Below are 12,938 nucleotides of genomic sequence, written 5' to 3' on the forward strand. Positions count from 1 at the left end.
GTCTTCAATTAATATTAATAATTAATATTTCTACTTGTTCTAATTAATAGGTACATTAATTAGTATAAAAGGAAAATACTGTTCTTTTAAAATATGTCTGACTTGCAAAAGTAAAACTTTATATGTGCTGAGTGATTTGAATATATCATAGAGCTGAAAGTCCTCCACCCCCATTTTATCATCAGTGCAGCTCCGACTGACTGAGGGATGGAGCCTGAGACCAAGGGAGAAGCGCTCCCTCGGCCTCTTAAATCCTACCTGCTCAAGACTTTGGGGTGAACATGAATATAGACATTTGTGATGAGGTTAGGAAACAAAGGTGTGCATAAATAATACAGTTACTCAAACATAATCCACACTAAAGACTTCCTGCTTCTTAAATATTTTCCAGGTTTTACTTCTTCCATCCATTCCTCATGATTTTTTTTGCATGTCTTCAACATGTGGGGAGACCAAAATGCTGCCCTTCTCAGTAAGAAACTGTTGGCTGGGACTGAGGAGCTCCACCAGAGGTGTCCGCTCCCATGAAATCCAAGTGCTCGGACTATCTTGATTAGAAGTTGTCCCGACTACAAATTAGATGTGGCACCAATTAGTGTAAATTATTACGTCCTGAGGGATTTTATGGTTAGATTCGTGACACCTATACAGATACCTATACTTTGACCAACTCAGATTTTCAGGAAAACTGGTCTGAAACTTACAGTTTAAAAAGTTGAAGCAGTCACTGATATTTCATGACTTGAATTAAATGACCATGGACTTGAAGATATATAAAAATATTATTAAATGGGACTATTTTTTGTTCTTTAAAGAGTGGGAAAGTTATAATGTGGATATAAATTAGCTGCATCTTTGAGTCAAATGACATTTTATTTTTAAAGTGTATGTAATATTGATACCTAACCTGTTACATTTTGGCTTGGGCATCTGGGTAGAATCCATAGAAAGAAAGTAAAGTGGCCTGAAAATATTCAACTCATCAGCAACCTCAGGAGGGTTTTTGTTGCTTAATTTTTCTCTAGTTTAAGGATGTAGAGATTAATTCATTCAAAAATGATTAAGTTCCTGCCATGTGCTAGCAACTATTCTAAGCACTGGAAATACTATGGTAACACTAAATCTATCCTCATGGAACGTAAGGACAGTTAGGGAGACATTGCACTGTGTTCAATTTCAGACCATGATAATTTCTATGAGTGTTGATAAAGCAGGGTGAGGAGAGTGGGATGCTGTGGTATTTCAGATGGAGCACTAAGGAAGGACTTCAGAAGGCGATGTTTAAGCAGAGGCCTGGAACAAGGAGAGAATGAGCTATATAGGAAGATAAAGGGCAGCAGTTCCAGGCAGAGGAAATGAGTCCAAAGCCCATTGGGGAAGAATGAACTTCCTGTCCAGGCATCGGAAGGCCAGTGTCGCTAGAGCTTCATGCGCAAAGGGGATGGCACAGGGATGAGATTCAGAGGTGGACAGAAAAAAGCAAGGTCATTCACGGTCCTAAGCAAGGTTTCAGATCTGGACTAGAGACCATTTTCAAAGAATCCTTGGCTGATGTGTGAGCAGATGGGGGTTAGAGTTTGGCAAACCTGGAAGGAGCAAGCAATTTGGAGACTTTGGCAGAGGTCCAGGTTAGAGGCCACAGTGACTTGGACTAAAGTAGTGGAGAGAGAAGCGTTCAAACTTGCAGTCTGTAGGCAGTGGGACTTGCTGGTGGGAATACTGTGGAGTTGTGACATGAATCAAGGATGATTTGCCTGGGGCCTAAAAAAACTGGATGAATGATGGTGCCATTCATAAAGATGGGGAAGATGTTGAGGCACAGAGGTGACTGGGTAGCTTTACACTGGTTAGTGTACAAATGGAAAACTCTTAACGTGACTTAGGTTCTAGAGATCCAAATTGTGTGCCCTAAATAGTTGGGAAACTTAATTGCCTACAAGGAAATACCTCAGGAGACAGTGTCATTTTATTTAGAAGCTCTAGTTGACTGTCAGCTCCTCTCAATCCTTGCACATCCTTTGCAATAAGGCTCTGAAGACTTATGTTTAAGTGTGTTTTACTCCGTGACATGATTTCCAACTGGTGGAGGAAAAATCATCTGCCTCTTTAAGAAAATAGTTCATATTATTTACCCAGAGACTGATCCTAAATGCAAGATTACAAGAAAAATGAAGCCTTAAGGCAATATGATTTCCTTTTTAAAATAGTTTAGAGTTCTTCAAGAAAAAAGAAAGGAAATATGGAAATTTAGGACTTTGAATGCAGAAGTTGAAGCTAAATAAAAGACATTTGACGGTACTTGCCTTTGAGAACAGCAGCAGGAGATAAACAGCTAATTAATATGGTAATTAAATTAGCAGCGGAATGTAAGCTAGAACTAATAGAACCCAAGCCTGCTTGAATGATTAGAAGTCTGTAGTTGGTCCTGTTCCAGGAACTGCCTGGGTGGTTGGGGTGTGGAGTCCGTGAGGACCCCGGGCTGACGGTGTGTGTTTACTGGAGCTCAGTGGCAGCCGGTTACGGTAAACCCGCCCTTCCGTTTGTGGGTCGCTTTCATCATTGGGCCCTGTGGTGGTGCTTTCCTCATGTCCATTCTTCATTCCTTGTGGCGGGTTGTATTTTCTAAACATAGGCACAGTAGATCCCTGTGTTCTTCTAAACTTTGACTTGCAGAGACTGATCTCCTGCCTAATCTGAGCAGACTTGTACCTCACTTAAAACCCATAAGACGCAGTGGACATGACACTGTAACTTCTCGGACTAAGTCTGGAAAGGCAATGGGAAGTGAAAATCCTGCCTGGGGCGCTGGAATACTCAGGCTGCATCGCTGGGCTGTGGTGGAAGCAATCTGATGGGCCGAGGCTGCCGCGGAGTGAGGACGCCTAAAGCAGCCTGTGCGGAGAAACCACACCGAGGAGTCCTAAGACCACGTGGGAGATGCCTTGCCAGCCCCAGCTGCTCCGGGGCCCCGTTTCAGCACAAGCTGGGCTACATGACTGCAGCTGCATGAGAGCCCCAAGCCAGAATCCTCCATGTGGGCTCTTCTCAAATTCCTGATCCACAAAAGCCATGGAAAACAATAAAATTGTTTCTGTTTTAAGCCACTAAGTTTTGAGGATGAGTTGTGGAGCCACTCCCATTACTATCCACCTGCTAGTTTCTCATAATGTGAGGTTTGCTTTTGTCTTATATGATTTGTTGTTCTTTTGTGAGAATACATTTTTCATTTATATATATATTATACTGCACAACAAGTTTTGTTCTTTTGTTCCCCCTTTCAGCATCTTAAAAATGCTGCTGTATATGCCATCAGTCTGTTGCTTCCCACTGACACCAGGGGATGCATCCAGCACGTTTTACTTCCCTGCCCCTCTAGTAATGAACTAGATTGCCTCCAATTCCCACACCACGGACAGCTGCCACAGACATCCCAGGACCTGTCCCACCACGGCCCTCTGTGAGGGCTTCTCGGGCAGTATACCTGGGTCAGAGGGCATACGTGCACTTCCTCTGACAGGTGCTGCGGGGCTGCGCAGGAGGTCACTGCCCTGGTCTACACCACCAGAGCGCTGAAGACTACAACAAGCAAACAAGATGCTCACTTGCTGGCCCAGTTTCTACACTGGATTTTAAGGACCAGTTAGTCTGCTTGAGGGTTCGTTTTCCATCAGTGCTGGAATATCCACGTGGCTCACTTCATTCAGGTCTTAAATGATGATGTCACCTAACCAATCATGTACAGCCACAGCTGCATTTCAGCACTCTGCCCCTCTTAGCTTGCTGTGCTTTTCTTCATTGTTCTTACAGTTTGTGTGTGTGTGTGTGTGTGTGTGTGTGTGTGTGTGTGTGTGTGTGTGTGCATCCGCGCATGCTTGGTTGTCTGTCTGCCCACATAGGGCTGGGTTAGGTGCACAGCAGGTGGTCAGTGAAGATTTGCTGTGAATGCACTGCTCAGAGCCTGATTTAACCCAGTGCCACCCCAAGGAGCCTCCCCACTGCTCACCCCACCCCGCCCATCCTTCATCCCAGGAGAGAATATTAGGAGGCACTGAACCTCTCCCATCTCTCCCCGCCCTCACTCTGGGCTCACCAAGTACATGGGTTAAGACACCAGAATGTTCTATTAGCCCTTGGGACTGGTCTCTCTGGGGGCAGAAGTTTGGTTTGTCAGTGTTTAGGTACCATCAGTGTCCTGAGTGGAGTGAGGTTTGCTTGCTCACAGTCTCTTGTTGAATGGATGAATGGAATCATTAGGCCCTGGTCTCTGGTCTTAGGCAGAAGATGGGAAGAGTATTTAGAAAATAAAGCATTCAATAAAAAGTGAATAATATCACACTGTACTGTATGATACTATAGCTATGAGCAGCATGTGGCAAATTTTTAGCTTAGTCAAAATGAAAAATTAAGCTTCTCAATCATCCTGGTCACACTCGAAGTGCTCAGTTGCCCCACGTAGCTGGTGCAGATACGTTTACATCCTCACTGAAGGTCTTTTGAACAGCACTGTCGAAAGAAACTCCTAGACATGTTCTGAAAATACAAACCTTCCTTCGAGTTCTTGAAAGAATCTCTCCCTCCTACCTTCCTGACGGTAAAAGGGTCAGAGTTTTGCTCCATCATTAAAACTTGTGATTTGCAAGGACAGAAATGGACCCTCCAATGTTTGCGCCTCATTCATTCTTTTGAAGGACACATCTCAGCCTGCTAAATGTGACCTCACATAGCTGTGTGGAACACAATGCCTTGTTAACACCACAGTCACACTGAGATAAAATTTATTTTCATATACTGAACATTTTTTTTAGCACGAACAAATGTTACGTCTTATTCAAACTTTACATGCCATATTGTCCTCTTTCGAGGGCCAGGATGAAGAGTTGGGAAGTTGCTTTTTTCTTCTTTGTTATTAATTCTTTGAATTCCAAAGTTGTATGTTAAAGGTAGATTTGGTAAGTTGTTGCTAGCTGACCCTTGATGGTTATGAACATCTGTTTCAGATTTAAAATTATGAAATAAGAATTGAGGGGAAAAGGTCAAATGTTATAAATTTATTTGGGACATCTATTGCCACCTCTTTGGAAGCCTTTGAAAATTCAAACAAATCAATACACTTGTATCTTTTTTCCTTTAACATTCAATAAATAATATCTTTCTGTGTATATGTATATATAGATATACTTAATGTGTCATTTAGCAGGATTTTTAAGTTTTATACTAAATTCCAATACAGCTCTTTCCAGATTGGTAGGATGCAAATGAGGTAAGAATTAAGGCAAACCTAAAAGGCATGCAGATGTAGTATATTTATATTCACTGGTAATACAAGATCCTGTGTGTGGACTACATAGAGGGGCTTGGCTCCTGTGTGTATCTGTCCAGTGTTATTTTACAGAAGGATGGTGACACAGCTTGTAATTAAGTTACATTACCATGGGGTGGGGATGGGGGCTCTCAGTGCTACTCACATTATGTAATCAAGGAGACACAAGCATTAGCAAAACATGAACAAGAAACCATATAACTCTTTGCAGCACATTTCTGCCCAGGCTTTGGAGGAGAAGGAATTGTTTATGAAATGGTATTACACATATCACATTGTGGCAGGTTGTCTGTCTGTTTTATAATATATGCTTTTAAAATTCATTAGCAAATGACATTCTCATGCACACGAGTGTTTCAAACACAAGAAGCAGTCCATTTATAGGTAGTCCAAGCAATATTTGTGTGTGTGTGTGTGTGTGTGTGTGTGTGTGTGTGTGTGTGTGTGAATAGCTGCAGACTGAATGGAACATTGAGACTTTTGTGCAGTCTATAGCGTTGACCTCAGCTCATTTCTGAATGTCGCACTGCAGAAGTAATACGATGGAAGGGTCGCTCTTTGCAGCTTCTTTGAATTCATCCAGTGTAATTTGGTCATCTTTGTTCTTATCCATCTTGCTGAAAATCTTATCTACTCGCTGCTCGGGCGTGAGGCCGTCCTCGTTCATTTTCATCATGATCACAGTGCCCACCATTTTGTAGATGGCCTGGGAAAACAAGAAACAGACCATGAAGTTCTCCTTGGATAGGATAAAGAACTTACATTTACTTCAAAGGACTCTTTAAGTGGTTTTAAATGACAGGGATATCATCAAATATGTGTGAGTCTTGTGGCCAGTTGGATATAGAAGAATATTGTGTGACTCCCAGGTTTCCAGCTGGAGGAAGTGCATAGAAAGAGCAGCTCAGTGGTCAGATCAAAAGCAATGGATTCAGGACATTCAGGGGGAGAAAGAAAAGTTCAGTTTTAAACACTGAGAGTTTGAGATGCAGGTGATATAGTCAACAAGCATTAGCCCTTGGAGATTGAGGAAAAGATGAAATGTGGACCCAACTGAGGAATTAAGGAACTTAAAATCTGTGAAGGCAGTCAAGCAAGGTGGACCAGTAAAATCCAGTCTTGAAAGAAGCTAGTTTGGGAAAGCGGTGGATCAGGGACTCTGCTCATAAGGTAAAGAATAAGAAGATTTCAATTTTATACAATTAATTCTCAATATGCGAATTAGGTCCTAAGTAGAAACTTTTTGTTTTAGGCGGCTGTCTTAAAAAAATACATGTCCACTACACAAAGACTTGTGGCATATGGTCATAGCAGCATTAATAACAGCCAAAACGTAGGGACAACACAGATGCTCATTAGCTGGTGAACAGATAAACAAAATAAGACATAGCTATAGAATTGAATACTATTTTAATAGCCACAGAAAGGAGTGAAATACTGATAAACCTAAAACACAGTTAAGAAGCCAGACACAAAGGCCATATATTGTATGATTACACGTAACATGAAATGCTCAGAAAGCAAATCCTTAGAGACCAAGCAGATGGGTGGTTTCCAGAGTCAGGGGTGGGAACGGGCAGGGTGCATAAGGGATTTAATTGGGAGAATGAAAATTCTCTACAATTGTATTAGGGTGATGGTTGCATACTAGTTTTACTAAAAACTAATTGCACAAAGTGGGTTAATTTATGGTCTAAATTGTAACTCAGTGAAGTTTTTTAAAATGGCAATTAGAGAAGCCATGAGCAGCATCTTACATCCACAAGGTAAAGCTAGTTTGAGGCAAAGCAGAGCTAAGCCAAGGGCCAGAGAAACTGAGTCCTGCTAATACCCTCTGTGCCTAGTGGGCTCATGTTTGTGGCAGATCTGACAGCGTGAGCAGCTGGTTCAGATGCCCACTGTCAGTTGACAGGGCCCAGCAGCTTGGATCTGTGACTTGTCCCAACACTGCCCTGGAGCAGGGGGCCAGGGGGAGTCAAGGCTTGGCGTGCAACTAGCAGGGCCCCCGGCAAGGAAGGAAAGAAGCCACCACAGGCCGGCGCCCAGGAAGCTTCTTCCTGGGGTGTCTGCCCTCTGTGCCCTGTAGCGCAGGTGCTGGCCGCTCACCTCAATGATCTCCAGCATCTCCACTCGGGTGATCTTGCCGTCGCCGTCCAGGTCATACATGTTGAAGGCCCAGTTCAGTTTCTGCTCGAAGCTGCCCCTGGAGGTGATGGACAGGGCGCAGATGAACTCTCGGAAGTCGATGGTGCCGTCCCCGTTCTTGTCAAAGGTGCGGAAGGCATGCTGGGCGAACTTGGAGGCATCTCCGTAGGGGAAGAACTGCAAAGCAGAACACACAAGCTCGTGCAGGGAGGTGAGAGGGTCGCAGGGCCCACCCGGGCTGAGGTCTCAGCCGGGAAACACTGGGTTCATGCTGACAGCACTGTGGGTGCTCCCCCACCCCTCCATGCTGCAGGTGGAAGGGTCAGGCTTGCCTGTCTGGACAGCGGTTGGCCCGGCCGATGCTCAAGGCCAAGGGCAGGCACAAGGAGGCCATCTCGGCGTGTCTGCAGAGACACCCGGCTGTTTCCTGGCGGGGAGGCTGGTGACACGCGGCCTTAGTGCTGGCGGGGCCTAGATGCAGGCCACTAGACCCCTCATTAGTGGCTTTCTGATCACCCCCTGACAAGGGCAGCAACAGGCAGGGAGCAGTGCGGTGGTGGTGCACGAGCTTCCACACTCCTCTCAGTGTGAGAACCTAGGTTTGCCTCCAGGGGGGCCGGCGCGAGGGTGCCCAGACCTGGTTTCCCCTCCCACTGGCTCAGTCCCCACCCGGCACTTACCAACCTGGGTGCAGTTACAGTGTCCCATTTCTTTATACAGGGACTTTTGTAGAACAGACATTTAAAATCCATTAAAAATAGAACATGACTGGGCTTATTTCTGAGAAACAGAAAAAGGTTTCTTCTTTGAGCCAACAGTTGGCAAGGGTGCCGTGGAGATAGAGAATGGGCACAGGAGGAGGACTCGCAGAGCCGAGAGGGCAGGCCCCTGAGAGGGAGGCGGTGGCCTCACCTGCACCCCAGTCTAGGCCACTCACAAAGGGCAGGTGGTGCTGATACCTGACCCTCTGCCCAGTGGCTGAAGGGCACTCTCCAGGTGGGCACTAGAAAACAAATCTCAAAACAAAAGTAAAAACAAACCATGTGCTGTTTTTAAGGCAGAAGAGTTACATGTGTGTTTCAGGATGAGTACATCCAGCCGATACAAGTTCAAAGCCGATTTCCAAGGCTGTCACTCCCCCTTTCTTCCTAAGCTTCACCACTTTGCTTGTGAGCAGCCCAGCCAGCCTCCATCCAGAGAGCCAGCCACACACCCAGTGGGGCTGTCTCCCTTTTGGAGCCTCTCTGGGCACACCATCCTCCCAGGACCTCGTTGTCCACCGACCAGGAAGCTCCTCAAACCCCGCAGTTGAAGGGTTTTGTGGAGGTTTGGTAACATAGGCATGATTGCTCTTCATCCCTTTCTGCTGTTTGCAGATGCATTTATCTTCCTTGCAGTCAGGGGCCTGGGCAGAGCTGGTCCCCGTGAAAGGGCAGAGCGGAGCAAGCCCTGTGCCCACCCCCAGTGTCTCTGCAGAGCAGTTTACCCACCGGCCTTCTATGTGCAGTGCCATGAGATCACTGGGCATTTTTCTCCATCCCTGGGGGTTTCCTGGTAGTGCAGTGCTTTAACCACTATAGTTTATGGCATACTTTAAAGTCAGGGGAGATCTGATAGTTGAGATAAAGATAGCTGGGCTCCTTAGCTCAATATATCAAAAAATTTAGATCTGAAAATTCTTGAGGAAAAAAATAGATTGTAAGTTTTGAGCTATAAAGCTACATGTGCCTTGCAGAAGGTCTATTTAGGGGCTTTTATAGCCAACATGATTGACTGAGGAGACCCGAGTGTGAGCTCAAGGGCCCTCACCTATCTGGAGGGATTATTTCCTGTAGAATTTCATCTTATCCTGTTCTGAGTGCTTTGAGTTTTTCTAATCAGCTCCTTCTTTTCATGAAAATGATTCAATTCTGGGTGAATCACCATAGAAAAATGAAGCCACGCTCCCTTTAACCTCTTTAGGAAGAAATCAGGGTCTTGAACTCCTATTTCCTTCTGTTAGAGGACAGTAGTGCCTGAGAAGTGCAAATATTTTTACATATTGTTGCCTGAAGTGTGTGGTATTTATTGCCAGCTTCCTGCTTTGTCCTCACAAGGTGGAAGGGCAGGGGAGCTCTGGGGGTCTCTTTTATAAGGACACAATCCCACTCATGAGGGCCCCACCTTCAAGCCCTAACTAACCACCTGGCTAAGGCCCCATCTCCTAGCACACCACCGCTTTGTTTCAACATATGACTTGAGGGGGACATAAACACTCAGTTCATAGCAATGTGTTTGAAATAAAATAAATTTAGTTTGAAAAAGTTTAGAAATTGTATTAGATGATCTAACATAGCTAGTCTTCAGTAAATTTCCAGGTCATCTTTTATGCCTATGTCCAAGTACACTTTGTTTTCCTACTTTGGTTCAAAATTTAAATCAAGTATACACTGTATTTCCATTAAAAGAAAAAAAAAAGCCATCTGGGATGCAGCTGCACACGGTCAGCTGAGCCCGCCGACTGGAATCCAGGTCCCCTGCAGCTGGGGGACCTTCCCAGGAAGCTGTGTGGCGTGGCTCTGGGAGGAATCCTGTGAGGTTTGGCAGGCTGCCCTCCAGAGGGCACGGAGAGAAGGCTCCTCTATGGAGAGCAGGGCATGGGGTGGAGCAGCATCTGCTCCAGGTTCTGAGCAGCAGAGCCTTAGGCATGATTTGCAGGGTGAGAATCACACCATTGGCACCAATCTGCACAGGCATCTTGCGGGTAGAGGTGACTGGCCAGGTCCTGGGCTCCCGGTGGAAGGTGATGGCCAGCCTGGGCGGCTCACCAGAGGCAGTGTCCTCGGGCCTCCCAAGGGTCCCCTTCTCAGGTCCACATCCTGGGTGGGCCCGCAGCCCATTTGCTCCCTCACTTGGGTGATCAGAGCTTAGTAGCAGGAGGTTGGCAGCAGGTAGGGGCAGGAGAGACCCTCTGTACACTGCTAGTGAGATCCTGACCTCACGGCCACACAGTGGTCTGTCCCAGTCACAGGGACAGTCCTGTGCCCCAACTGTGCTCTGGGAAAATGGGCTCTAGAGGCCGCTGGCCTGTAGGGGGACCAAGGACCAACTTCCCAGTGTAGCATGGTGTCCACAGGAATACGTCACTGCGGTGCTGGAAACAAGCGTACAAAGGAATGGTAAGGGCACGCCCTCTTTCCGGCCAGGGGCACCGTCACCTGTGTGCGGAAGCCAGGTGGGGTTTCCCAGGTCCACAGTGCCCCGCGCTTTCCTGCCTCTGCCTCTGCCTGCGTGGCTTCTCCCGACCGTGGGACCCTCCCCTCCTGCTCAGTTCTCCCTCTTTCCCAGCATCTGAGGCACAGCCTGGATGCCCCCTTCTCCAGGGCCTTTTCTCTGCAAACACATCCTGTTGTCAACCATCTCTCCTTGTATCTGGATTATTTTTGTCTGGGCAGCTTTCTTCTGCTGGATGTATACTCCTTGCTTCGCTTAGCTCTGTTCCCAGCACAGTCTTTGTAACCTGACGAGAAGGCCATGGCTTGCAGTAAAGGGGCCCCTGAGGATGGAACCTTGGAAAGGAGGAAAGGCGAGCCCCACAGGCCTCCTGGTTCTGCTGTGCTTGGCCCTGCATGTGGACCAGAGAGAACAAGGAATGCACAGCCGTCCTGCCCCATGGGAAGGGCACCGGGCTTTCTGGACAGGCCCAGGAACAGGGCTTCTCAGCAGATTCTGCAGGGGAGTGGTGCAGAGTTGCTGGGGATGTCTGCTCTCCTTCCGACTGACAGGCAGAAGGTGTATTTGTCCCATGTCATCCCCTGGACTGGTTTTGGAAGTTTCAGAGATGTCTTCTGGGCTACACATCTTTCCTCCCCAGGGTTCTGGGATGAGGTCTGGCCATGGTGCAGGCCTCAGACTCGGGGCTGCTGCAAAGCAGGGCTTTGTCCTCTTCCTGGGGGCGGCCAGGACCCTCTCAGTCTGTGTGTATGTTTTGGGGCTGGGTCACAGCCGAGCTCTGAGCCTGCAGTGGGGCTGTGGGAACAGCAGGCTCAGAGCAGGTCGCCTGCAGCTCCACATTCAGCGACTCCCATCAGCAAAGCCCTGGTGGGTCAAGACTCCTGCCTCTCCTCCCATCTGGCCTCCCCATCAACTCTCCATCTGGAGGGACTCTCACCGTTTAGCCCTTCTCTCCCTGCTGCCCTGGCCAGAGCCACGTCACCTCTCACGGAGTCAGGCCACAGTCTCATAGGTGCCCCCTGCCTCTGCAGGGCCAACACTCAGAGCCACATTCATCTTCCTGAAAATGACATGGCTCAGTTGGTGTCATTCCTCTACACAGAGACACTCGGAATCAAATCCAAACTCCTTCACCTGCCATGTGAGAGCTTCTATGTGCCCCCATATGTGCTTTAAATACAGTGCAGCCCGCGTCTCTCTGCTCTCAGGCCCAGCCCTGCAGAGGCTCCCGTTTGCACAGGGGCAGCTCTGAATTTGTAACCATGCTGCCTGTAGCTTAAGTGGTTGCCCTGACCTGCATGCAGATCTCTCCCGCCTCTATTTTTTGTGCCCCTGTGCGCTGTTTCCAGGTGTCACCAAACATCCCTCTTCCCTTCCTCATCCCATCTCATCTTGGCCAGTCAAACAATCCCACCTTCTCTTCGTGTCCAGCTCACAGGCTCCACCTCCAGGAGACCTTCTTGACTGGACTGCATCTCTCCCTGCTTGGTTTGTGTTTCACTTATTTCAAGAAGACTCTCTCCAAACCCTCTGCCTGAGACTATGGTCAGTTCCCTTCCTGTCCACTCTGGCCTGTAGGCCCAGGGCTCAGAGAGACTGTAGTCTTGCACATCTTTGCATTGTCATTGCATCATTTCTTTCAGCAGCTCACTGTCACCTGTGAAACGGGAACACTCCTGCGTTAACCAAATGCATCTGTGCTCCCGGGAGGAAAGACAAGCCTTTCACTACACCTGAATGATGATGAAAAGTATTAACAATCTTAACTCATTAAAATGTCAGCTCTCCCATTCCCACAATTCCTTATCCCCTTCACTGCCTTACTTCTCTCCAAAGAGCTGACCATCATACAACATATGTATATACACTGACCATCTCCCTTGATGAGAAATGTAATCTCTACAAGGCAGAGGGCCTTGGCTGTTAGGCTGTTTTGCTCCTTGGCTAGTTGCTCAATCATTCTTTAGTGAATGAGTGAAGGAATTAATTTCTTTGGGCCGCTTGTGCCTCTGAAAAGCTATAGCACAGCTGCAGTTGATCATACCTTCAGTGTTTCCCGGAACTCTCAGGTCACCCACAGGGTCCATTCTCCCAAACTTTTACTTGGTAACGGAGGTTTTTAGGACAGACGTTTAGCCCCATCTGTCTTTCCTATTTATTTAGGCATTATTTGTTCATATTTATTATTGAACTGTAAATTCCCAGAGGGCAAATCCTATTCGCCCAGCAGTGTATCCATAACACACAGCACAGGTCATGC

At 47.0% G+C, this 12,938-nt stretch overlaps 1 protein-coding gene across 2 annotated transcripts in view; it reads right to left on the reverse strand.

The window, feature by feature from the left end:
• Window positions 1-4,758: 4,758 nt before the first annotated feature.
• The window catches only part of VSNL1 (visinin like 1), a 96,917-nt gene continuing 88,737 nt past the window's right edge, over window positions 4,759-12,938 (reverse strand). For both annotated transcript variants that reach the window (XM_036881843.2, XM_036881842.2), the window contains exons 3-4: window positions 7,427-7,642; window positions 4,759-6,026 (exon numbers count right to left, since the gene is read on the reverse strand). In XM_036881843.2, the coding sequence (XP_036737738.1) occupies window positions 5,829-6,026; window positions 7,427-7,642 (414 nt within the window). In that variant the 3' untranslated portion in view covers window positions 4,759-5,828. The remainder of the gene's footprint in view (window positions 6,027-7,426; window positions 7,643-12,938) is intronic.

The sequence above is a fragment of the Manis pentadactyla genome, chromosome 2 (genome assembly GCF_030020395.1).
Source record: "Manis pentadactyla isolate mManPen7 chromosome 2, mManPen7.hap1, whole genome shotgun sequence".
In the NCBI taxonomy this organism is placed as follows: domain Eukaryota; kingdom Metazoa; phylum Chordata; class Mammalia; order Pholidota; family Manidae; genus Manis; species Manis pentadactyla.